The 26,537-nt window shown below is 46.6% G+C and overlaps 1 protein-coding gene and 1 long non-coding RNA gene across 5 annotated transcripts; one reads left to right on the plus strand and one right to left on the minus strand.

Annotated features, from left to right (window-relative positions):
* Window positions 1-303: 303 nt before the first annotated feature.
* On the minus strand, window positions 304-9,113 carry LOC139050721 (uncharacterized). 2 transcript variants are annotated; one of them, XR_011509049.1, is made up of 4 exons: window positions 9,013-9,113; window positions 7,874-8,871; window positions 7,447-7,735; window positions 304-412 (listed from the first exon to the last, which is right to left on the minus strand). It is a non-coding gene; the product is annotated as an uncharacterized lncRNA (long non-coding RNA). The 2 variants fall into 2 exon arrangements; XR_011509050.1 differs by lacking the exon at window positions 304-412 and adding an exon at window positions 495-1,771.
* A 130-nt stretch (window positions 9,114-9,243) lies between these two features.
* On the plus strand, window positions 9,244-22,919 carry LOC135917855 (uncharacterized). Of its 3 annotated transcripts, none has more exons than XM_070527397.1 (4): window positions 9,244-9,573; window positions 10,754-11,332; window positions 15,308-15,526; window positions 20,552-22,919. In XM_070527397.1, exons 2-4 carry the CDS (start codon window positions 10,769-10,771, stop codon window positions 21,254-21,256), a joined length of 1,488 nt encoding a protein of 495 aa, XP_070383498.1. In that variant the 5' UTR covers window positions 9,244-9,573; window positions 10,754-10,768; the 3' UTR covers window positions 21,257-22,919. The 3 variants fall into 3 exon arrangements, with proteins under 3 accessions (XP_070383498.1, XP_070383497.1, XP_065307514.2); XM_070527396.1 differs by having other exon boundaries at window positions 9,244-9,489; XM_065451442.2 differs by having other exon boundaries at window positions 9,245-9,489; window positions 10,759-11,332.
* Window positions 22,920-26,537: the final 3,618 nt, after the last annotated feature.

The following is a 26,537-nucleotide window of genomic DNA, read 5'->3' on the forward strand; positions in this document are numbered from 1 at the left end:
ATTCATATTGAAGGCAATTCTTGCAACATTTGGTCAAACTGAATGAAACTGGACAGCACAATTAGCTGTGTTCATCTACCATTTATACGACTGCTGCCCCGAGCATTTTGCCTGTTACTTTGCCTTTCGTTTCTGTACTATCAAGTTCAAGTACACATGTACTTTATCACTGTACAAGTAGAATGGCTTCAAGGCTTTTCCTGGGCATTCAACAGTCACTATTTATTCCTATAAACCTTCCTGCATGTGAAGGCAAAAGAAACTTATTAATTCATGCTGGAAGTATAAAAAGACAGGTATTTGCACAGAAAATGTTTATTTTGAGCACCGAGGTTCTTGCTGATGTAGATATGGTGCTGGCTCCCTCCTTGCCCGAAGCATGTGCTTGCTGTACACAGCACCAGATGGCTTCCTAGGTCAAAAGATAAAAGTGAAATAAGAGGCATTTTGTTTTAGCCCCGGAAAGAAAAAGCAGGATTGAGACATTAACATGTATAAAAAATACTTGCCTAAAGAAAAATTAATACACAAGCAAATTCACTAAAGAGGTTCACTTTCAAGAGCGAAAGTATGGTTACGATGAAAATTACAAGGAAGCTTCACAGCTCATTGAGGTTTCGGTTCAGTAGTTGTTGAGCCACGAGGGTTAGCATGCTACATCTTGCATATTATGTTTTGTAGAACAATATTGCACTTTGAACAATGTAGTGCCTATTTAAATGAACTGACAAGGAACGCTGAAACTCCAGGCTAGTTTGGTCTGCACAAGATATGATACAGACACTGTACTGCATTCATTTAGTGTTTTTGTCACTGATCTCGTGCACAAAGGTCATTCACACCTATCCTACATGAAATGCAGTTACTTCTTTGAAGCTTCATCTAGTCCTTGAATTTGCTGCATGCTTATGTCTAAGGGAGTTCGTTTGGTTCCTGTTAATGTAGTACATCTAAGCAACTGTTATCAAATGCCCATAGTGTTCCCTTGCATGTACAAAACATTTTTGGCCCTTTCAATGCACAATACTCATTACATTTGACACTTGGGACTCGTGCAAGGTGCCATTTAGTATTATATGCTTGTCCACATCTGATAATACTTTCATAGCTGGGTCATTCCCATGCCAAATGCCTTGGTTATTACTGTGACCATCTCACACTTTTCCTTTAGAATCTTCTTGTCCACTTTTAAGGAAGCACCCCACGACACAATGTCTCCATCCTAGTGGTGCTATGGAGTTAACTTATGTGCTAGTTGTAGCAGATGACGTCAAATGAAGGCCACTGAAGATAAAACTCTCTGCGACAATTCCTTTTACACAAAAAATGCAAACAATACAGAATAGTCAAAATGTAGTTATCTGGCAAGACTGGCTGCATCCATCATCTTTGTTTGGCGCAATTCTGAGGTGGCTCCATGTTACAAGACGCTTGGCGATTATTGCCATGTGACTGTTTGGGACTCTATAAAACACAAGAATTGCCTTACTCCGGCCTTTCTCTTTGTGCAGCGGCCAAGGTTATTATTCGTCCAATCGCACCGTGTCCTGTTCGTGTGTCCATAGACTAAATTCTTCACCACATTGTTTTTGCGGTATTTCGTGAGTGACCCATGAACTCATCTTGGGGTGGGACTTCTTATCTTTGGCGTTTGCTTCTATCTCTTGTCGTCAGCACCTCACACAACTGGATGATGCCACTGGCAATTCTCTTCCTAACCACGAAGAATGCATTCGTCTCGTCACCTCTTCCGATTACGTTCTTTGGCCACCTAGAGAAAAGATTATAGGTGTCAACTCCTGTAACATTGTGGATGGCGGCGTATTCATTCTACCCTATGACCATACCCTATCTCAAGCAATTCTGATTACCCCTGGCCTTATTCGCTTCTCTGAGGGGTCTGCATTGCTTACTGCAATAAACCAAATCGAACCCCAACTGTTGCCTCGTGGATCAACTGTCACTTGAGCTGTTGACACTCATGTCGTTGCAATTGTCACGAAGACAGCTCAGTGTGTTCTTGCGTCTGTTACCGTGCGCTGAACAAAATCGTGCGCAAAGATGTTCACCCCGTGTCACGGATGGATGATGCACTAGATTCACTCCATGGTGCTGAGTATTTTTCTAGCCTTGACTTTAGACCAGGCTACTGGCAAATACCGATGTCCAAATCCGACAAAGCAAAAACGACATTTGCTACCCCTGATGTGCTCTACGAGTTCAGTGCGATGCCTTTTGGACTCTGCAATGTGCCTGCCACATTCGAACGCATGATCGATAAGTCTTGTGCGGCTTGAAATGGAAAACCTGTCTGTGCTATCTCGACGACATTGTGTTTTCAACCATGTTCTCACAACATTTGCAACATCTTGATGAAGTCCTTGCCTGTCTTGCAAATGCTGGTTTGCAGCTCAACACACGCACACGCGCGCACACACACACACGCACACACACACACACACACACACACACACACACACACACACACACACACACACACACACACACACACACACACACACACACAAATGCAGTTTGGCCAGCAAGGCCATCAAAGTTCTGGGGCACATAGTCTGCAAAGAAGGTATTCGTCCGGACCCCGAGAAGCTTACTGCCATCCTCGAATTTTGTGTCCACTGCGTCAAAAAGACATGCACAGTTTTCTTGGACTTGCTTCTTCCGGCACTTCATATGCAACTTCGCTACACTTACGTCCCCGCTCCATCAACTCCTCCCCAGTAATGCACCCTTTGTTTCGTCCGACGAATGTGAACATGCTTTCCTGCTTTTGCAACATGCCCTGACGTCAGACCCAGTACTGCGCCACTTTGATCCAACCGCGCCCACCATCTTTCACACCGACGCTAGCAGTCAGTCTCGGTGCCATTCTACTACAATGCGACAACACATTCCACAAACGAGTAATTGCTTAGGCTAGTCGTGCACTAACCAGTGCAGAAAATTACTACACCATAACCAAGCAGGAGTGCTTTGCTGTTGGGCCGTGCAAAAATTTCACCCATGTCTTCATGGCCGCCATTTCACAGTTGTTACCGACCATAACACACTGTGCTGGCTTTCATCGCTAAAGAATTTATCAGGTCACCTGGGTTGCTGTGTGCTTCACCTACAGGAGTACGATTTCAATGTCACCTACAGGGCTGCAAAGAAGCATCAAGACACCAATGCTCTCTCTTGCTACCCTCTGCCGAATCATGACGATTCACCATAACCTCTCCGCGATTGTGTACGTCCTGAGTCCTCTTCATCGGCTTTACCCATTGTAGCCCTCGAATGGCTAAGACACAACAGCCCATCTGTCCTTGTGTCCCACTAACGCATCGACCCATACTGCTGAACTATTCTCCAACGCATGGAAGATTCTTCGTCACCTCCAAATGCCTGACTTCGTCGACAACTTAATCAATTCAAGCTGCACAATGGGGTTTTACATCGCAACATTTATCACATCGATGGCAACAAATGGGTCCCGGTCATACCATGTTCTCTGCAATGTGAGGTGCTTGAAGCCTTTCACGATCATGCGACGACTGGTCCTCTAGGCTACCACAAGACTTGCAACAGAATATGAAGTTGCTGCTCCCGGCCTGGCCCATCTTCAGCCGTTGCGAAGTATGTTGCACCCTGCGTTCATTGTCAAAGCAAACCCAACAGCTCCTTCTGGCTCTTTACAACCTCTGCCTTGTCCCGCTTCGCCTTTTGAAGTAGTTGGAATAGACTTGTACGGTCCTCTTCCCATGACCTCACATGGAAATCGTTGGATTGCAACGGCCATAGACCATCCAACACGCTATGCGGAGACAGCATCTCTACCATCCTGGACTGCTGCTGAAGTCGCCGATTTCTTTCTACACAACATTATCTTACACCGCAGCGCTCCGCGCGTTCTCCTCAGTGACCGCAGCAGTCTTCCTCTCTTCTATCCTTACCGAAGTTCTGTGCGCCTCTAACACAATTCGCAAGACGACTTCCAGTTACCATCCGCAGACCAACAGCTTGATGATTGCGATGTACAGTCACGTGCAATATGAATTGCAACACCGGTGCCCATGGTCGAAGGGGTTCCAAGGCTGTACGGCTGTGCAGACACATGGTAAGTTCCAGACCGAAACACAGCTTCAATTAGTGGTGTCTATTAAACCGCTATTTCGAATGTCAGAGCTGCTGCGCAGCCGTGGAGCCCCTTCAACAATGAACAAGAGTGTTGCAAGTCATATTGCATGCGACTGTACATCTACTCTGGCCACACGAACGGGGATGCAATCCTGTCGTGCATGACATTCGCCTATAACATGGCTACGCAACGTACCACTGGATTTTAACATTTTTTCTTCATCTATGGCTGTTCACCAAGTTTCATTCTTGATGTATCATTCCTTTCGACTCCTGTACCCCCATCAGTTCCTTTCTTGGAACAGTTTGTGTCTCGCCTCGCAGAGTGCAGACGCCTCGCCCCGCTTAACACCGACGTCTCCCAGGACGCTTGCAAGTTTCGTTACGACTCGACCCACTGTGCTGTAACTTTTTCTCCTGGTGACAAAGTTCTTTGGACTCCTGTGTGCGTTCCTGGCTTATGCAAAAAATTTTGCAACACTTCTTGCTTATGCAACACTTCTTGAATGCCCACACCACCGTATCGTCGGGCAGCGAGCACAACCTGCGACACCCATGTGGCCACAGTGACGAGAGGCGGCCTGCGCAGCTGGCCGGTTGGGGTCATCAGGTTGTCGCCGGCCATCCACTGATTATATTGTTCACGGACACGTTCTTTAACAGGCTTGTTGAGCACGACGTCCAGTGGCTGAAGTGTTGACGTCATGCCTCCCGGAATGACGGCGAGTTCCGTCCTCCCGTCGCGGAGTGCCAGCTTCAATCCTGCGGTCAAGTGCCCGCGAAAGGCATCCAAGACGAGCATGCTCGGACACCGCAAGAGTGCCCCTGGTTGCCGATTCCAGACGGTCTTAATCCAATTGAGCATGAGGGCCTCGTCCATATAGCCCTTTTCATTCACGCGAACGACATCCCGTGGGAAAGCCTCTTTCGGCAGCGTCTTCCTCTTGAATATTATGTATGGGGGCAGCTTTCTGCCATCTGCAGTACACGCGAGCATCACCGTGAATGCTCGTTCCCCGTAGAAAGAAGCTCGACTTCTTTTGTGCCGCGTTCGCACACTGTGGTGAGCGACGGCATGTCGAACCACAGCGGCATTTCATCAGCATTGCCGATCTGTACCAACATGTAGCCATGCTGCTGCCGGAGACGGATAACATAGCGCTGGAATTCGACCAACTCGTCCTCGTATGCCCCTGGCTGCTTCTGCCAGATTGATTTGCGCTGTCGAAGTGCAAATCCCTTGCGTTGCATGAAGCGACGAACCCAATAAATGGAGCCCTTGAATTGTTCCTTGGGCAGTCCGGATTCTCGGGCGATCTCAATAGCTTTGATGCAGATGAGTTCTGCTGTGACTGGCAAAGATCTGGCACGATGCTCGCGGACAGAATCCGCCACCCTGTCTTTGAGCTCCGGGTGCACTGCGCCATAGAATAAAGAACTTCGTCAGAATAAAGAACCGCGCAGCGCCCGCGAGTTGGGCCGCGTCCGTCACCAAGGGGGCGATAACAATGTGGATGCCGAAAGGTCTGCGCTCCAGACATGCTGCCAGACGACTATTCATGCTGTGCCAAGGGCCGGTATGTAAGTCAAGGGGTGAACTTTTAGTAATATTTTTGGGAAAAAACCTCAACCTATATTCTGCACTATACGGTACTCGCACTGCTGGAGACATGCCGTGGCCGAGAACCTACGGCTTCCCGACTACTCGGGTGCCACCACCTGTGCCACACGCAGTTGCACTGCGGCACCCTGCCTAGATGGAGTCCATAAGCCAGGAAAGCCACGCACGGCAATTTATGTCCGCAGCACCCTGGCGCGTGCTGTTCTACCTGTTGCTGACATCGCCGGTGGCCCCTTGGAGTCATGCGCCGTTGTGGTACGCCTTGGCAGCCAGGACACGGCTGTGGCGAGCATCTGCATCCGTCCAGGAAAGCCGTGGGATCCCTCCAGCCTCATCCAGCTGGCTGTTCGCCTTGGTGGGCATGCAGTCCTGTGCAGTGACTTCAACGCACACCACACGGATTGGGGAAGCGGCAGCTGCACCCGCTGAGGCAAAGGCCTCACAGATGCCATCAGCTGAGCTGGCCTGCTGACCTTGGAACACCAGGGAGCCCACCTACGTCTACCGCAGAGCTCGCACGGCCATTGACCTCTCTCTCAACACTGAGCAGTGCTCCTACTCCTGGGCCACAACTTCGGACAAATGGGGGTCTGACCACTTCCCTATTGTGATCAGCCCCAGGTCTGGGAGAAGGCCTAGGTCAAGAACTTACGTCACAGACTGGTCCCTGTTCCGGAAGCACTGCAGCAAGTTGGACGATGGCCGTGACTTTCTGAGCACCATCGTGGATTGTGCTCAGGCTGCCACCGTTCAGTGCTCTACCCAACCAGATACCCCCGCTCCGGACCTCCACCTGCTCAACATTCGTGCCTCCAGGCGCCGTATGGAGCGTGGAGCAATCCGGACGGGCAAGGCAGAGCATTGGACCGAGTACAGACGTGCAGATGCCCGCTGCAGTCGCCAAGCCCGGCGCAGGAGGAGCCTCTGCTCTGCCATCGAGGGCAGGTCCAGGGGACCCCTGGCTTGGAGACTGCTCAAATCCCTCACCAGCAGGAGAGGAAGCCTACAACCTGTACTCGCCGTGGCCATCACGCTGAGCATCAGCGAAGAGGCCCTTGCGGAGCTCCTCGCCAACCAGTTTGCACTGGCTGTACCACGCATTGCAGCCATCCTGAAGGTAGGGCAGCCTTCCGTCAGCCTGCCTAGCTGCCTGCACAACCACCACACAGGGTCTTCGCTTCTGTAAATGGCCTGTCATCCAGTCTTGGGAGCCTGGCCTCACAGTTCATTGGCCCAGAAAGCAGTCCGAGCGCTTTTTCGCTGCCTGAGGGCAACAGACTTGAGTGCCCGACTATAGACATCCTACACTTAAGTTCTCTCTCTTCCTCTTTCACTCCCCATTCCCCTCCCCACGTGTAGGGTAGCAAACTGGACTCAGCCTGGTTAACCTCCCTGCCTTTCCGTCTTCCCTTCTCTCTCACCACCCAAGGTGGCCATCGAGCCAGGTTATGGCTATCTACCAGGACCCGCTGACGCTGCACGAGCTCCAAGCATCGCAGTGCACCAGGAGCCCAGTGCACCAGGAACCCAAATGCTTCGCAACCTGGCCGCCAGCGAGCAGCTGCACCTGCTTGACTGCTTAAACATCTGGCAGTCAGGGCAGGTGCCGGAGTCATGGCGCACAGCCTACGTGGCCCCCATCCTGAAGGCCGGCTGAAAAACGTGAGCTCCTATTGGCCAGTCTCACTCACCTCTGCTGCTTGCAAGCTGATGGAGGCCATTGCTTTCTGGCCGATGAGCAGATAGGCTTCCGGCGGAGCTGATGCAGTGCGGACTCCATCGTGGACGTGGTCTCCACGCTGGAAGAGGCCAAGGCCTGCGGTGACGCCGTGCTCCTGGTGCTTATCGGCATGAAGGGGGCCTTTGACGCCCTGCCCTATCCAGTCGTTCAGCAGGCCCTGGACCTATTTGGTAGAGGGCGTCCCACAAGGATCAGTGGTGAGCCCTTTCCTGTTCAACCTGGCCCGACTGCCTGCTGTCCTGCAGAGTGACCCCAACAACCACGTGAATACCTCCATCAACGCGGACCACATCGCCCTATGTGTGCGAAATCCACCACACAGCCACAGCAGTGCGCGCTCGGCTGTGCAAAGAGCCCTCGACACCGCCGCTGCTTACCTGAGCTGCATTGGCCTTGCCATCTCGGCAAGGAAGACGGAGGCCATGCTGCTCCACCCAAGAGCAACCGCCCGCTGCACAGCTGCAACTGGAAGGCGACCTTGAAGCCCGGCAGTGACGTACCCGGGGCTACACGTTCATCACCGGCTGACCTGGCTGCCTGCTGTCAAGACCCTGCATGTCCAGGTCCTCCGGGTCCACAAGGCAGTCTCCCAGCTTGTTGCCCGAGGACAGAGCTGCACCACTAGGTGGGCTCTGCGGCTGTACCATGCAGTAGCCACCTCACGCCTGCGGTACGTCCTCCCACTCGTGGCACTACCACGTGCCCGTCTCAAGAAGCTGGAGCTGCAGCATAGGGCCGAGATTAGGTTCTGCCTGGGCGCTCCCTGCAGCTCTGAAATCGCTGCAACCTTGGCCGAGGCAGGAGCATGGTCCCCATCACTCCTGTCACAGCCCACATTCTACAATCAGCCACAGCTGTGCACATCGCTGAATGACACTGCGTTCAGGAATATCGGTCACATTCCGACCGCACACACAACCCCCATCACATCTGCACTGAGCATTACGCTGCGGAGAAAGCTTATCAGTGAATGGCTACTGACAGCGCAGCGAAATTTTGGTTCTAAAGCAATTTTTCCCGACCGTGCAATGAGGCCGCAATGCGAGACCGCAACGAGGCCGCAATTTGGTGACTTTATTCACTACCGCCCTTAGCCGGCAGATCTGAACCATGCATCAGGAATGTGCATTTCCATTGGGGAACAATAGAAACTCTTATTTAGGCTAAACAAGCGCGCGTACGTACGTACTTACATGCCGCACTCGGGACATCTGCCATTCAAATATTCTGCCATGTAGCAGCACCGTAACCAAGTAATGTTACTGTTACGTGCTTCTGACAAAGACTCTAAATAACTCTGAAGGAGCGCAGTTCCGTGTAATATACGTTCTCTGCATTAGGACACTGTAGCACTGGCTGGCCGGTGTGGCGGTCCCTGCAATGCATCACAAAAAAAGCTCGTGAGGAACCTGGCTATAAAGTATCATCACAGAACACCTATATACGGCATCATGCAGTCGAAAGATTAGCTACGCGTAGTAGATGCACATCAAACGCAAAGACTAAGTATACTTACGAGAAGCAAAAGCCCGAAAAATAAGCGATCCACCGCTTCGTGCACTCCGAGCCTGCCATATGCCATATTATGCCGCCAAAAAGGCCGAATGTGACATCACGGACGTAAAAAAACAAAGACCGGATGTGGCGTCCCGGACGTGACGTTTGGGTGAACCTAACGCTTGCGCTGCGTTCACCGGGTGAACGCAGACACTTTCTTGCTTTTTCTTTTTTGCCGCATGACGCGGACGATACATGCCGCTACGCTCTGCTTGGTTGTACAGCCGTGCTAGAGCTGCAACGAAGGATATTAAGCGGTCGCATATGCTATTTAAAGCGAAATAAAATGCCGCGAAGCTATCACATTGTCGCTGATAAACGAAGTCTTCTCGCTGCGCAAAGCGTCAGTGGAGAACTTCACTGTTGGAAGTGCTGAAGTGTCGTAGCCCACGCGTCCAGCCCCCTTGGAGCCCTGCAGGGCCCTGCAGATACACGTGTGAGTTTTCGTCGCATCCAGGGGCGTGCTTATTCCAAAATGTGCCTTGGTGGCTCGCTTGGCTGATCGATTTTTCAAATTGACGTGAGTCCTGGTTATGTTGGGATGTCGTTGCCGGTGTAGAGAGTGCCACAAATGTTTTCTGGTTTAAAAATACAGAAGACGAAAAAGGAAAAAGAGCTAAAAAGCCCGTTTAGCGCGAACCGAATGAATGAACGAATATAACTGTTTGACGATGTTGGCATGAACCTTTTCGTAAACCCCGTGTGTGTGTGGCTGCGAACGAAGTGAATGAAACTAGTCAGTATTTGAGAACATTCCTTGTTACCATTTCGTTTATGTGCGCTTCATTTTGTTTGCGATTGACAGTGTCCGAACAAGGAATGTCGCTCTAACCAACGTTTCGACAAGGGGACTTGTCTTTATCAGGGCAGCAATTAAACAGGCAGTTGCTGCCCCGATGAAGAAGCCCTTGTCGAAACATTGGCTTCAGCGACATTCCTTTTTCTAGTACTGTTAACAACTTCAAGCCCCTAGCTTCTGGTCAACCTTTCTCTCTTGTTTTCGTTTTGTTATTGTTAGTTAGCTGTCGCAACAAAACGTCTGTCATTTGCAGTGACTGACAGTCAGTAAAATAAAAACGCACACATTGTCAGCAGCAATCATAGAGATGGAAATGGCTAACAGTATAACAGTGTATGTATGCCATGAATAATTATGCATCACAATCTTGTTAATGTGTTGGGCCTACGTGTGCGATACTAGTAGCAACCGATGAATATAGTTTTGCAACTGTGCCTCAGCTTCCTGCTTGTGCACCCTGATACTTCAAGCCAATTGGCGACTGATAGAGGCACTGAAAATATTGTCTGTTAGTTAATTGGGCTCTTTGTTGAGCTGAAAAGGATATGAATGTCCAGGTTCCTTTCCTAGACTTTCAGATGTAATGTTTTATTAAATAAATGAAAAATTTAATCTTTATGAAATCCTTCCCTCAACCTATTGTCGCCAAAATCTTCTGTGTCATAGATTACTGCTTAAGAAATTTGCCGGTGGCACCATCTTCGAATCTCTGAACTGAACTTCTACTGAAGTTGTATGTTCAGTAAAAGTGGTTTATCTGTTACGTCGTGAGTGTAATTCGGCCAACATAGCTCGATTCAGTGTAGCTTTTATACCCCTCTGCCTTGTTGCAGCTTCTGTAGCCTATTCACCTAGCTTGACTTATCTCCTTTAATATCACTTTGATAACTATCTGTTCTAGTGCAGCTTGTTCAACATGATGACCACAGACATCATCCGCGAACTGGGCGAAGACCCTGACAACGTATGCGGTCACGAGGAGCATATTGTGCTCAAGCTCAAGAATCCGTGGCCGACTTCGACGTCCTCATCGTCATCTTCGACACTGCCACAACTCCCGAAGGGCCTGTCCCTTAACGGCGATGGCTGTCTTATCACCACCACTTCTGACGCCTTCGTGGAGAACCGTAGTTTCCTCTGTGAGCACCGTGTAGTTGGAGCACTGTTTGCTGGTTGTGCCTCGTTTGACGAATGCAGACCGCTGGGTGCTGCTGCGCATGCTGTGCTCTCCGACGTTCAAACGCTCGTGATTGTCCACAACCGGGATTTTGTGCGCACCCTGGTCGACTTGTTCCGCTCGGTGGAGGTGCTTGTCCTGCACCATGACATGCGGCTGCAGATGCCAGAGGACGAGTGGGGTGACATTGGCGGTGCTCCCCCGCAGCTGAAGCGCCTCATCGGCAGCACGCCGGCGTTGGGGGCGCACAACCTTTTCCTGAGTGCGGCGACTATCTGCGGCCTGCTTGGTGACTGCCCCTATGTGAGTTGCACAACTTTGGCTGGTTAAACAGTGGATGGAGTGTTCAAGCGTTTTTACCCATTTCTCATTCGTTCTGGTCAAGAACTATTTCGTGCTTTCAATGCCGCACAGAAAAAGCACTCCTGGCAACTAATGCATATTGATTTATTTCAGAAAACTTTCCTCTGTTCTTGAAGCTCTGGTCGAGTGTACAATCTCCAGAACCAGCATCGTGTTGGGGGTGGTTGAATTCTCTAGAATGCTTCAGTACTTTTGTCTGGATGTTTGCAGGTTGTCAGAAGGCAGAATATAATTGCTTTGCACTAAAATAATTTTCAGAGGTGCTGGACTCGCGCAAGTTCTTTGTGTAAAACATGCACCAAGAAAGCACAGTGTAGAATTCGGAAAACATGATAGTGATAGAACAAGGATATCATAAATAGATAAAGTGTGGTGTAAGAATATGGCACTACATAGTATGAAAAAAGTAAACATGAAGGGAAAATAAGAAATTAGATTCATTTGTTCCATGCCATCTGTCAAACAGAAACATGTGAAAGAATATGTGTTGTGAAACAGAATCTTGCGAGTGCACATTTGTTGTGCTTGCTTAGGACTATTATAAACGTAGTGAAAGTTGGGTGAGTTGGTAGCCATTCACTATGAAACTGCGGCACGCAAAACAAACGAGACACCAGGCAAAGGTAACACAAGCACTGACTTGCAACTCAGTCTACTTTTGGAGAGGAAGTTACATATTATAATATGTATATATATCCAGGCTAAATAAACTGAGCATGTATAAGAGCATTCAGGATAAAAATAAAATACCGTATTTACTCGCATAATGATTGGACTTTCTTGACAAAAAAAAAATTGACGCTAATTCAAGGGTGCGATCATTACGCGGCTTAAATTCCCCTAAAAAAAAAAATTTCTTTTTTCATCCCGCATTTGCTGCGGGTTGAGAAGCAGGCGGCTGCCGCCGTCAGTGTGAGACGCCAAAACAAAAATGGCGGCCGGAGGAGCAAGCCGAACGCGATTTTTTTTTTTCTTGTGAGTATGTTACGCACATGGAAACATTTTCTTCCATATCAGTAATGAATGTTATCATTAATATCGGCAAGTTTGCGACTATAACGTAGCCATGTCCCCTTCAAGGGGACAGAAACAGAGATGGACGCGCTTAGCTGCCAGTGACACAAAAACACATGGTGGGTGTGCTGCGGCAACTGTGGCATTTGTTTTCACTGCTATCCTAATACGGCACGTTTCCGCTAAGGGTGAGCGAATATCGTAGCTGCGTTACAAGTGTCGGCGTATGAATAGGGTACACTTTTAATGTATCAGTGTAAACGTGGCCACTATCGTTGCTGATTGTGATTGATTGCGTGCCCATGAGTGCAGACGAGAAGAATCGAAAGGCGCCCTTTATGTTGTTGTTGACCAAAACCATCATGAAGCCAACAAGTAATAAAGCCCAGGCAAGTTTGGTTGTAGCTTTTTCTTTTCGTGGAAGTGCGGAAAGAGATGAAAGGAATGAAATGGGGCATCTGCATAAAAATGTTGAGTGTGTGCAGACCGCTTGGCATGTCTTCAAGAGTCTTCACATATCATTCGACAGATGGTAAGCGTGATCATCATTAGCTAGACTTGGCACACGACATATCGCTGCAACAAGTGCAGGGTGCGATCATTACATGGGGAAGAAAAAATCATTTTGACGACAAAATTCAGGGGTGCAATCATTACGCGAGTGCGATTATTATGTGACTAAATATGGTATAAGACATATAAAAAAACAGCTTGTACATATACTAAAAAAAATCAGAATCACGCGGTGCTCAAAAAGGCAAATCCCTTGTCATTAGTACTAGAGATGGCTTGCTTATGCAGATATTGACACGCTTTTTGATATGAAAGGCCTCGGTTATTTTGCATGTTAGTTTGTTTTTAAGAGCAAACAAAATCGTATCACAAAGGAGAGGTTCACAATGACAGCTTTTGCAGTGGTTTGTTAAGTGTGAGTGGTTATCATTGTCTTGTGCCTTATTTGTTGTGTGCACTGCAGTTTCATAATGAATTTGACTATTACGTTGCAAGCAAAATGGCATACAATAATCCAAAGTAAATGTCCAGCACCCAAGGCATCTATGCAACCTAGGCACGCAAGCTACAAAAAAAATGTAGTTTTTAATGAATGAAGGCCTAAACATTTTTATTGTTACTGTTCTGTTAAAATAAATAAACTGGTCGACTATACTTGAAGGGGCCCTGAAACAATTTTCAAACAGAGTAAAAAAACATTGCCAACCTGTAGTAGAGGCTGCTGTGAACTTGCGAGTTAGATATTACTGCACTGCATGCAGCCAGCACTTTACAGTCTTGTGTCAAGCACAGCGAAAAATCACTTGCGCTTGCTTCCGCGATGCCATAACATCGAAAGCAGCTGGCCAACCAATGCTATTGGCTGATTTCATGATCATGAGAGCATTCCCAGTAATACAATATTGATAGTTTTGACGTAAGTAAATGAAAAATATGTATGTCTGTGATATCAAAAAGATAGAAAAAGTATTTTATCTTTGCACTGTGCATAGCTGCGTCTGCTGTGCATGGCCTTCAAGATGGTAGCGCCGGGCTGTGCAGCGTAGACTACTGTGGGTGCCGTGGGGTGCCGTAACAAGCCCTTTCACCACTGTGACACTAAACTTTTGCCCTGTGTAGCTTCCAGAGATAGCAGAGACAAAAAGGGAGAGAAAGCCAGGTATCGGGTGTAATAACTCCACTTATAGTTGAAGGATTCTAGAAATTTTTTCCAGCATGAGATTCGTGAAACAGCACGCTTTTATTATGAGACTATGCTATGATTAGTTTTCGGGCCCCTTTAAAAAGAATGGCACTGGTAATCTAAATGTTATCTACCATATCATGGCGTGGCCCAGGACACCAGGCCTTTAAAATGTATACGAGCCACATTTCCCCGATCTTGTGCAACATTCTGCAGTGGTGGTGTTCATGTATGACGGTGATTTTTTCATGTCCAGGCAAAGAGATGTACTACCAAGCATATTGTTAAGCTCTGTGGACCCCCTCCTACCCAAAATTTTTTAGGGATCTTGTTGGGAAAATTGAGGAAAAACAAATGAGCAGTAACACAAGACTGTTTAAAGCTATTAACATAAAATTCGAGTTACTGAATGAAACTTCAATATGAAACCTTGGCTATAAAGGGAACACCTATACCTGCCCCCTCTCCCAAATTTTTTTCATGAAGGTACATATTTGGCATCATTCTATAATTTCACAGATTTTGCATGAAGTTTTGTGAAAAACAATCTGTTCATGAAAGGAAGCTTTAAATGATGTTAATGGAAGGGGCAGAGCAAGATTGCAAAATATGTATATAACAAATTGTGATGCAAATCGAATGCTAATTATACTAATCAATCGAAAGAGTGCTAATTGCAAAATACATTGAACACTCCCCCCACCCCCATTTATCGTCTGCGGCTTTACAAATTCAACAGTTCACAGGTGGTTAGCAAGTATGGTTTGCACAGGGTACTTCTCCTGGGGATGTAGGGAGGGATTATTCGTAAGTTCATCCCTGTGAGCTTCCTCTCACCCCATTTTCCCCCTAACACCTCCAGAGCTACAAAGGTTGCATACTTCTGCCACAGAGATGCAAGCGTGAACGTTGCCCACTTCTGCCTGCCCGGCCATATGGAGCGTTTCTAGCATGGGAAGAAACACTCCCCTGTGCTCGCAAGGAGATCCACGAGCTTCACTGCCTGACAAAGGCATGGCGTCATTTGATGCACCTTTCTTGCAGTGAGCAGGCAGATTTCTCGCTCATGTGAATACCTCTTAACATTCCCCCTTCCTGAAATTTTATCCAAAGCTCATAGGTAGAAATGAACAGGCATGCGCCATTGTTGGTAAAAAAAAAAATCGAAGGTGAGCTGCTGGTGAATCTTGTTTTCTTTTCTACAGCTGTGCGAGCTGCAGACGTCGATGCACGAGATCCTGAGCCCAGCCAATCCACTGGTGAGCATGCTGCTGGCGGCGCGCCCCTCCCTCCTCACGACATGGAACCTTATTCTCGGGGCAGACGTGGAGCGGCTGGATGGCACGACCGGTGTCGTCTGGGATATCACGCCAGGACACATGGTCCAGGCCAACATGTTCTTCCGCAGCCTGCGGCGCATTGAGGTTCGACTTTCCACCTCTTCACTTCCTGGTTTTGGGTTTATGTTGTTTATTTACTTGTGTACTTAATGCTGGCTTCGCTATATAGTTGCTATTAGCCCATTGGCTACTAAATATGCGTGGCAAATCAGCAAATCGGTGGCTTTGACAATATGGCCCCCGCTGTTTCACCCGGACTCTGCCGGTTTTGGTAGCCAATGGGTTAAGCGCAGATGTATACTTAACTTATTGTCTACCAAAACGCTTGAGATGGGACAGATGTGTCCCAACTCAAAGAGCTTTTGCAGGATGTTGCAGCCAATATGTTCCTTTCCTAATTTGCAAGTGCTCCTCTCCGCATTCTGAATTTGTCCAGCTGTTGCAGCACCTATCATGGTTCAAATGAAGACAGAGCGTTAGCTGCACAGGCTTGATCTTGTCTCTTGCATATGGTTTTTTGTCGAGAAAGCTATGTCAACATCTTCTACATCAGAAGACAAATATAGTGTTGACAAGCAAACTGCTGACAATATCCAATTTGTGTAACATGGTGGCTACCAACTGGGAAAACCGGGAATTCTCGGGGATTTTGAATAGTCTGGAAATACTCGGGGAAAACTTGGGGAACTTGCGCTTCTGTCAGGGGAAATTAGCTGTAATATTATTGAAAGGGAACGAAAGTTGCGGTAATGCGGGCTCAGGTAACAGAGAGGAAACGAAACGAATTGCCTTTGCCGCCGTGTTGTCGAATGGAGGAATTGCCAGTGTACAGTCAACGACTGACTTTGTGGACACCCGATTATTCGGACATCTTCGCGGCACCACCACATACCTCATAGAGTCATTGTGCTATATAAGAACATCTGAAATTTTGTACGCAAGCACCCTTCGCCGCCCAATTTTCCTGACTTTTTGCCGTGACCGCAGGTCCGAACCGGCATTAATCAAAACCACCACCGCCGCCATTTTGATTACCTTGCCGCCTCAAAATGATGCTCTCGCAAGCAGATCCACATGCGAGAACTAGGAAGCTTACCAGCAAGTATGCGACCTGTAGGGTAAGCAACACAGCAACAAAGAACGTCAAGTGGAAAGTCACAGAGGCTGAAATAATCTCATGGGTGGTGGCAATAGAACAGAAACATACCATGAGTAGCTACTTAAGAGGAAAAATGAAATCGGGAAAGATTTTATGATAACTCAAAGGGAAGCTCATTACTTATCGAAGCAAGATCGGGGTGCCTTAGAACACACGCATATAAAGCGAGATATAAGACGGAAGAAGAAGGATGTGCTTGCTGTGGTAAAGCTAGGGAAACAATGGAGCAGGTTTTATTAGAATGTGAAAATATGTGCCTTGAAGCCCTTGGATTCAGCGACAGCAGGAGGAAAGTAAACATGTCCGCAATAGGGATTAGTAAGAGGCGATTGGAAGAATAGTACAAGAAAAGTAGGGAAACGAAAAAAAAAAAACGGAGACGTACAAAAACAAAGTTCACAATAGGGGGTCAGGAAATTTTGGTTATGAGAATTCATAGTGACTTTTCTTTTCCCCCCTTTTCCCTTTTTCTTTTTTAGCCTAGGTAGCACATTTGACAGTACAATAGCAAGAGCTTAGTGGCGCAACCCATCGCCCCGTTCCAAAGGGGACACTCGTAACATCCATCCATCCAGCCACCCATTCATCCGCTGGCAGCTGTAGCCACCTCTGCGGTTAAATTTTTTTACACAAACGAAAGTCTTTTCCTAAGTACCACCTTGTCCACAGTCAGAATGATCTCGCTATTTCTTGCAGCCTAATTTTTCACTGAAGCAATCGGCCGAGGTTATAAAGTAACGAAGATACGAAGTGGCAATCTTCTCGAAGTTCGCGACAAACCACATTATGACAAGCTCTCGAAACTCACAGCGTTTGGGGACACTCTGATTTCAGTGGACCCTCATAGATAGATGAACAAAGTGCGCAGTGTCATCTTGGAAGATGACTTTCTTGAACTTAGTGAAAGTGAACTACTTTATTAAGGATGGCAAGGCCAGAACGTTGTCAAGGTGCAAAGGATAAAAATAAGGAGAGATGATGAGGAAATACCAACTGGGCATATACGTGTAATCATTACTTTTGGAATCGGCAACCATCCCGAATCAATGAGACCGTTAACTGTGAGCTTCGTGTCAGACCATACATCCCAAATCTGTGTTGATGTTTCAAGTGTCAGTGTTTTGGGCATGGGTCACAAAGCTGCAGAGGGTGTTAAGTTTTGCTAAATGTAGCTCCACTGAACACTCTTCTGACGTCTGCAACTCAGCAACCCACTGTGCCAATTGTGAAGGAGGAGACCATCCTGCCTACTCGCGATCCTGCCCCTCGTGAAAAAAAGAAAAACAAATACTAACGGAACTGAAAGTCAAACTAAGTCTATCTTTTCCAGAGGCATGTAAGCGTTTCTACTCACACTATCAGTCCAGTCCTTCCTACACTGATGTGGTGCTGGAGGGCAGGGCCACATCATTCGGCAGCTGCCCAAGTCACACGAAGTGTGGCGGCAGTCACGCCATCAGCTCTCCTGGCTGGAGGAGCTATCTCTGTTCTGCCCCTGCCAAGGAGGGCCAGCAGACTTCAGGGCCTGCCAGACCCAGGGCCACTGCCATGTATGTAGGCCCAAAACGCCCACGAACGTGCCTACTGAGTGGGCACTATCCACGGCATCAGACGAGGGGATGAATACAACGAGCACAGCTTCGACATCTCAGTCGCCAAAGCAATGGCACTGCTCCCTTGAGCGTGCCGAGAAGAAAGAAAAATCCCATATCACAGGGCCTGGAGAGCTCTTGTAAGCTAGCTTAATCTATATAGACACACAGCACAAAAACACATATAACATAGATACACAGGTATTACAATGGAATGTCAGGGGTTTACTCCACAGTCTAGACAACATTAAGGTATTCCTACATAGTACAATCCAAGGGTGCTGTGTGTCCAAGAAACACATCTTAATCCTTCACACATGAACTTTCTCTGGCAGTATGCCATTTACTGAAAAGACCGCAACGACGCCTTTGCCTCGTCAGGCGATGTTGCCATAGTAGTAGATAAGGTTGTTGCTTGCCGGTAATTACAGCTTAAAACGACCCTAGAGGCAGTTGCGGTCTGTACAGTGTTTCTTATCAAGCTGGTCGCAATTACCTCCCTATACATCCTCCCGAGTGACCATCTTTCAAAAACGGAATTTCACGGCTTTATCTATAAACTGTCCAAAGCTTGTATTGTTGTAGGAGATACTAATGCACACAACACCCTTTGGGGAGATTTTAATTGTGACGACAGAGGGAAAGAGCCTACATTCTACAGTGTCGCAAACAAAACATTCTCATCTATAGATTTAAGCATTGCATCGAGTACACTTGTGCTGCATTTGGAGTAGAACGTGTTTAAGAATTTGTATGGGAGTGACCATTTCCCCTTTGTTATAAAACTAACAAAAGGTGATGACTGCTCTCCACATGTCCCCCGGTGGAAATTCGATTGTGCCAACTGGACATGATACAGGGAGCTCACAGATTTAACCTGGGATGATATCTGTACACTTCCTCTCGATGATGCAATGGCATATTTCACAGAATTTATAGTGGACGAGACGTCAATATGTATCCCCAAAATATATGGATTGCCCTGTAAGGAATGTGTTGCCATCGAGAAAATCACCAACAGCAAGCTACATGTTGGCTCCAGAGTGCATTGTTTCTTTTTGTTTGTTTGTTTTCACATTCCTTGCCACGGGCACCGCAGCTGTCTCGCTCGAGCCAGCGGATACATGAGCTATTCCGAAGTCAAGCACATGTAAACAACACCATCTAGAACGTGTGATTATATAGCATCCCTGCAAGCATGAAGATTACATACATTTCTCCACATGTGGCTAGTACGGCCGCAGAAAGAAGCACGAAGAAAAGAAGAGAAAAAGACGTGCCTTTGTTGCTAGGCACCGCTTGTCTGGGCAGAGCATGCAATCACAAAACCCGATGCATTTTCACCTTCACACCTGAAAAGAAAGTCCCTTCCCACGTTTTTCTCCTTCGCGCCTTTTAATGCTTTCCAAACCCATGCGCTGCAGCTTCCACTTTCTGTGCCTTGTTGTCTGCCATCCTACTGTGCCCTGAAGCAAACATGAAAATCTAACAATCCCCAGATTTTTGAATAATTATTCGTAGTAGACAGGCAGAAACTGAATAACGTAGTAGTTCTGCGGAAACCCGCAAGGTGGAGAGAAGTAATTAATGAAGGGAAAATCAGACATCCATGTAGCAATTGCTACAAAGGAAACCTTTGTAGCAAAGGTTTCCTTTGTAGCAATTGCTACGAACGGGTGGATGTCTGATTTTCCCTTCATTAAACTGAATAACGATTGTTATGCTGAAAAGTTTGGTATTCTGAAGCAGTAGAGAAATTGAACAAATTGATAATCTGAACAGTTTGTTAATGTGATATTTGTAGTAAGAGGCATCACGTATACCAGAGAGCAGCATTCAGAGGGGTAAGAGTGATGATGACTGAACATGCAAAACAAATTTTTCTGAAGGCTGGTTTCAAGGCTGACAGCTGTTCCTGCTCGTTTTTATAAAAATGGCCCATTTATCTCATGTCAGTTTTGAAATGCCCTGCATCAGAAACATGAGCCACCCTGTATTCTAATTAAGTTGCAGGTTGTAGCAGCTAATGTTAAAAGCACTAGTCATGCTTTAACAATGCAATAATGCTACCTGAAACTAGCAGATTGTTTTAAAGTGTTTCCATGTGCTCAAGTGACGGTTCTGCATGGAATGGCTAGTTTAAATTTTTTATTAGGTTAGGATGATATGGCTTCATGTCATATGACATGCCTTCCACATGTCATATTGGTGCTCATGCTGGGGGGACTGGAATTTTGTGGGTCCATGACAAACGATGTGGCACATAGTAGCATCTTCCCTTCAATGAAATTGGCTGCAGTGATGCAATTAAGCTTTTCTGCCAGAAAGGGTCTGAAATTCATATTTTTTTTGGTGCAGGTGACCACAACCCACAGCCAGACTATTGCAGCCATCGGTATCTTTGAACAGCTTACTGATGTCTCGTTAATGTTCATTGCACAAGGCACATTGTGCTCATTCCAAGGGCTAGTTGAGAACACGCTCAAGCGCCTCCAGCTCAAGCACCTGTCGCTCAAGTTTGTCAAGGACATCAGCCTTCTCGCTGTTGCCGAGCACTGGCCACGCCTGCAGACACTGTCTCTCGCCGAGTGCTCCGTTGTCGACTACGATATCGATGACATTTTGCCAGGATCATTTGCGGGACTTGTCAAGCTGCGATTGGGATCAGAAATTACGATCCGCTCACTCGAGGCGCTGCTGGGGGCGACGCGACGGCTTGTTTCGCTGCGCCTTGAAGGGAACCTCCTAGTGACATCGTTTGTTATCCGAAGTTCGCTTGGCTCATTGCCAAGGCTCGAACGCCTCGTGCTCGGCACCAAGCAATCGCTGCCAGCGCTGATCTTAACTGGAAATGACTTGCGGTACCTGATCAAGGCATTGCCCGCGCTCCAGTATGTGGCAACCGACAGCTATGACCTGCGAGTGTTTTTTGAAAACTACATGCCATGGGTGACACTTGGCTGGGGCCAATGTACGACCTGTGCTGCTGAATTTCCACGTGTTGATGAGACTCAGAGGGAGTTTTGGCAAAAGGCAGTGACACCGATCAAGCGGGGGAGGTGAATGGTGAGGTCAACTTGCGTCCCTGGTCAAAAATGGTGCAAAGTAGCAATCGCTTGTGTCCTGGCCAGACACAGCTGTTTCTTGGACACAAGCTGCTCCAGCCCCACGGCATCTTGCTTGTGATAGAACTCTGGTGTTATCTCCGACCACAGTGTACTTGGTCAGTGCAACAGATTGCCTGCTGGCTAAAAGACATTGGCTTGGCCACCTCAGTCCTGGCAAACTGCAAAGCTACTGTTCCTCTTGTGAACTAGGACTCATCTTGGTCACAGTTGTGCCTTGTGTGCAGCTGGTGCCTGTTACCAGGCAGCTAGTGCCAGCAGTACTCCTAACCAGCAGTGATACATCTTCCTGAACAAGCACCACTGCCTGCACAAAAATACATGGCCCCTGACAACTTTTACTTGTGGCTCTTCCAAGCTGCCTGCCAGTGGTGGCATTGAACTGGTACCAGATGTTGAACTGATACTGAGCACGCTATGTTCTATGCCAACTTTCTTGCTATGGTGAGGTGCACAGTGTTCTTGCAGCAGGATTGTTGTGCTTGTCAAGTTGTCAAGGTGAAGCGGTAGCAAGGATTTTGTCCGGGGCTGTGAGGATGTCTCTAACTAAAAGAGCTGAGAAACATGAGACATTCATTTTTTAGACTGTCATTTGAAAGTCTAATGTGCCTGGCGCCAATGTGCCTGGCGGCTAGAGCATACCTAATGCTTGTGTTGCACCTGTTCGTTTTTTTGGCAGGCAGACATTTACCTTATAATAGTGCCCATAGCTGGAAATAACTGCTTTGCAGGTGTGGCACTCATGCACTTGTTCTCTCAGCTATATGTGTGTTGTTTCTATGGCAATCATTTGTTGATGTGACAGTGACATGGTGTCCCTGTTTGCTGCTAATATCAAGATCGGTGCAGTGGAAGGCTGGTTGACGGTAAGGTGTTGAAGCACTGCACGTGGCATTTGCATACTTGCACACTGCCTTCGTGCTAGGCTGTTGATAGTGTACTGGTGGACTTGCAAGGTAGTTTTTGCTATTTTGACAATGCTGTATTACAATGATGATGATAAGAAAACTAGATAATTGTAAGCACACGCTGTAGTATGTGGGCTAACATTATGCACCTTCAGAAAGTGATGCAGTAAATGGCACAATTTGTTACAACTGGTTATTGCAAGTTCTGTCATTGTAAACAGACTGTTATTTGCATTGACACATTTGCTGTCATGGGGTGGAACATCGAGATGTTAGAAATGAGTTGGAGTTGATTGAATCTCAAGTGCTAGACGGCACTCACTGTGAGCTATTTGTTGTAATCGTAGTCATTTCCAAGACGGGCAACACAGACCAGAGAAGCTTGTGCACAATGATGTACCCCAGATGATGTCATGTCTCAAAGTGTGCCTGCTGTGTAGGAGTGCCTTTTTTTGTTTGTGCAGATTTGTTATGGATAACTTTAAATAATATCTATGCTTATAAATTAAGTGATTTTGAATTGCTGTATAAAGGTGATTAGTGCTAAGCTTGTCCTTATGAATTACTTCAATTGATACATAATTCATAATTTATGTGCTTTGAGCTGAAAAAGTAACTATGAGAATGATTAGTGCTGGGTGCATTCGCGAATGTTGTGTCAACTTCTGAAAGTAAACCTGCTCCTTACACCTACTAGTGCTTCTTTTTTTTTTTTCATTTGTGTCACTGAAGAGTAGTATATTATATTTTAAGCATGTTCAAATTCCACAGGGGTGCGACTCCTGTGCCATTTGCGCCATCTTGATACAAACGCAAATTACTGCAACAAACTGCGCCAACCACAGAATATTGTCTAAAATTACGCCACACTGTGCCAGAATGGCTTGGCCATGCGTGTACAGCGAGCGTATAATTCTCTGAAAAGGAGTACAGCCGTTCACATTCCACACACCGCGTGATGGTGCCTCCTGCTCAGTTTCTAGCAATTTTCACAATTGTATCAGTGGATTTTTCGGTGCTTGCAGCAAGTGGCTGGCACGCGCAAGGCCACTTTCGACTGTCATCGCTACTGTGGGAATGGCCAGGGTGGCTGTATTTAAAGTGTAATAGAATACGTTTAAGTGGGCTGAGTGGCACAGCGCTCCCTAGCTGAGATGCAAAACAAGGAAAAATAGGCTGAGGGTGCTGCGAGCGAGCTAGAGGTTAGGGAGGCATGTGCTGCAGGGGGTTCAGCAGCCAGCTTCTCTGTCCTCAGGGTCAGTATAACGTAAAACTATTCCAGTCTGTTTTTATGCCCCTATAGACGAGGCCTGGGCCATTCTGACCTATCACTAGGGGCTAATGGCAGATTTTGAATAAAATCAGACGGGAATAGTTTTGTGTTATAGTACCACAAAATTAAGCATTAGGTGCTTTGGAATTTCCCTGATATATTATGTAGAAATGGCTTTCAATAAACCAGAGTTGTTCACAACTCTGGCTTCTTGGTATGGTCTGTTGGTGAAGTGCATTTCGAGGCACTTCTCCTGCACTGTCAATACATTAAAGAAAAATGTATCTGTAAAAAATGTCTTGGCCTACCTCTCGAAATTTCGGACTCACTATTGCAGAATGCATGTCTTTTTGTGATTGCTACCGCTAATTAAAAATATAGAAGCACTATTGCCAAAATTTGTGTGCACTAGATGGTTTCAGTATCAGAGTAATCAGCTTCACAATTTACCTTAAGATGTTGCTTAAGACTGTTTCAGTACAGCTCTCATGTTGGTTTGTTCTGTATTTCATTGTGGTTTTGAAGTGTGCTGCCATTTTTTGTATTCTGTTATTCCACCGAAATTCACATTGGCCTGGTCCAAGCTGCTCCAAAATGCTACTTTGTCACCTCCAAGCTGCTCTGAAATGCAGTTTTGCTTGCTCCGAAAATTGTTCCGAAAATTGCCCCAAAATGACTTTGGGCAGTCCCACCCTTGGGCTTCCGGAAAGGGCATTTCTTGACTTCAGATGCAGCCTTTCTGCGATACTTTACATTGTGGTAAAGTGGTACCTAGGGTTCTCGTTTTTGTGTGTGTGTGTGTTTGCAGTAACATGTGTATGTTGAGTGCACCTGAAGGCAGACTATTTATAAATGGTCTGCAAATTGCCTCGAAGCCACAACATGGGTTCACCACATAGAAGCACTTAAAGTGGTGTTAACTGAAAATGTGAAGCAAATTTATTTCTGGAGCCTTGCCTTGCAGCAGTCATGCAAAGTCACTGTTTTAACAAATCACTTCTGCAGAATCCCACAAGGTGGAGGAAGTGTCCTAAAAAGGAAAAATTGTTTTCTCCATACAGGTTCCTCGGAAAGAACGTAAGCCTGCTGTGGTTGCTCAGTGGCCATGGTGTTGGGCTGCTGAGCACGAGGTCGCGGGATCAAATCCTGGCCACGGCGGCCGCATTTCGAAGGAGGCTAAATGCGAAAACACCCGTGTACTTAGATGTAGGTGCACGTTAAAGAATCCGAGGTGGTCGAAATTGCCGGAGTCCTCCACTACGGCGTGCCTCATAATCAGAAAGTGGTTTTGGCACTTAAAACCCTGTAATTTCATTTTATTTTTTTCGGAAGGAACGCTTCACATTTGAGGAAAAATTCCTGAATCAGGACTAGTTTTTCCTCAACTGTGAAAGCGTTCTTTCCGAGAAACCCATGTGGAGTTTCCTTTGTAGCTTTGTGCTACATTCGGGTGGATGACATTTTTTTCTCTATCATAGTTACTATTGTAAAGCTTTGAACCTTTTCCTCAACTCCGCCAAGTTACGTACAGCACCACCTCTTGTCACTGCAATGGAAAAGGAGCCAATGGTCCACTGTGGCAGCGTCACATACTCAGACATTTTGCATCTGCTGTTGCTAAGGCATGGCAACTTATCCAGGCAATGCTGTCGCTCCATGTCCATTTGTTTACTTCTGCATAACATGCAACCGCAGTTGCTGTGACCCTTAACTGTTCTCTGTATACTGTAACACTGGGGAAATTGATACCCTCAAAGTGATCATCGACTTTAGCATCACTGGGCAGGCATTAGGATATACAGGAGGTTGTGGTAGGAATAATTGTAGCCCAAATGGTCAGGGAGAAGCCGCAGCTTTTGGGTACTCAACATTTCAACTTTTGGTTATTAATAAGAATAAGTGTGAGAATAGCAACATCAATAAGAATGATGTACTGTAGAACAAATAATTATTGGGCTAGTTGGTCTTGCATTGCTGATGAGAAAAATTAGTGCAAACAAAAGACAATTCACCTAGGAAGAAGCGACAGACAAGTACTACGTTTCAGTGATCATTTTGAGTGCTTGTCTAATATTTCTTCTCAACAGAGTTGCCTTTGGTCCCAATTTTCTTCGTCAGCAGTAAGAGTGACGTGAGCATATGCAAGCACTAGCTGATATTTGCAAGTGGGTGAAGTTGAAACCAAATACTACTTGGGTGCAGGAGCTATGAGCACACTGACTGCCACGACACACTATGAAGTATTTGAACAGTGCTGATGAAAATGAGAAGAGTAAGATTTGTGGTAGTGGTGATGCTAGCTCTGTTGCATGTTTTGACAGTGAGTTGTTGGGGAATGTGCATGTGAAAAGATTTTGGATTAGAAATTATAAAGGATTTATGAATAAAATAGTGGTGGATGCACAGGACTTGATGCAAAGGATTGAAAGGAGTGTACAGGGGTTGAATTGTTTCAAGAATTTTGGTGTGATGTTGATGGGGGTATGACTAGACGAAAATCCTTCTGTGTTGAAAAGAAAGCCTGCCAAAATAGACTGCATAAAGCAAGGGCAGGCAGAATGTTAGCACTGTTGTATGTGCAGTGTCAAAGAGACAAAACTGGTGACTGGTGACCTTGCTGGTGGTATAGCGATATGCGGCACTTCTGTGCAGAAATCGGCAAATAGCAACAGTGCTGGGCTCGTCATATTTTTGCATTATGGAGGAAGTCGGCAGTTAATAGAGCATTTGAGTGATGGTGAGTTGTCATAGCGACTCCGTGACATGTTTGTGATGCTACCAACTGTCAAAATAATGGTTAATTTTTGTCAAACCACAACTGCCTACAGAACTACCTGCAAGTGTCAGGAGTGGGAATGACCTGATACCCATTTTATTATCCTCCTGTCATCTGCAGTGCTGTCTATCGTGATTTTGCCAGTCTTATGGCTGTTCACTTGCGATATTCTTTTTCTGGTGCTGCTGTATGTGGTGAAGGATAGAGAAGGAAAAAGTACAAGATTGCAACAGTCAGCAGAATTTTGCTCAGCATGCACCGA

This window comes from Dermacentor albipictus, chromosome 10, assembly GCF_038994185.2.
Source record: "Dermacentor albipictus isolate Rhodes 1998 colony chromosome 10, USDA_Dalb.pri_finalv2, whole genome shotgun sequence".
Lineage (NCBI taxonomy): Eukaryota > Metazoa > Arthropoda > Arachnida > Ixodida > Ixodidae > Dermacentor > Dermacentor albipictus.

What these genes read in the sequence shown, in the direction of transcription:
- LOC135917855 (XM_070527397.1), top strand. Translation starts at nt 10,769, where the DNA reads ATGATGACCACAGACATCATCCGCGAACTGGGCGAAGACCCTGACAAC. An exon ending in TGCTTGGTGACTGCCCCTAT is followed by an intron (nt 11,333 to 15,307) that starts GTGAGTTGCACA and finishes TCTTTTCTACAG; the next exon opens with CTGTGCGAGCTGCAGACGTC. An exon ending in GCAGCCTGCGGCGCATTGAG is followed by an intron (nt 15,527 to 20,551) that starts GTTCGACTTTCC and finishes TTTTTGGTGCAG; the next exon opens with GTGACCACAACCCACAGCCA.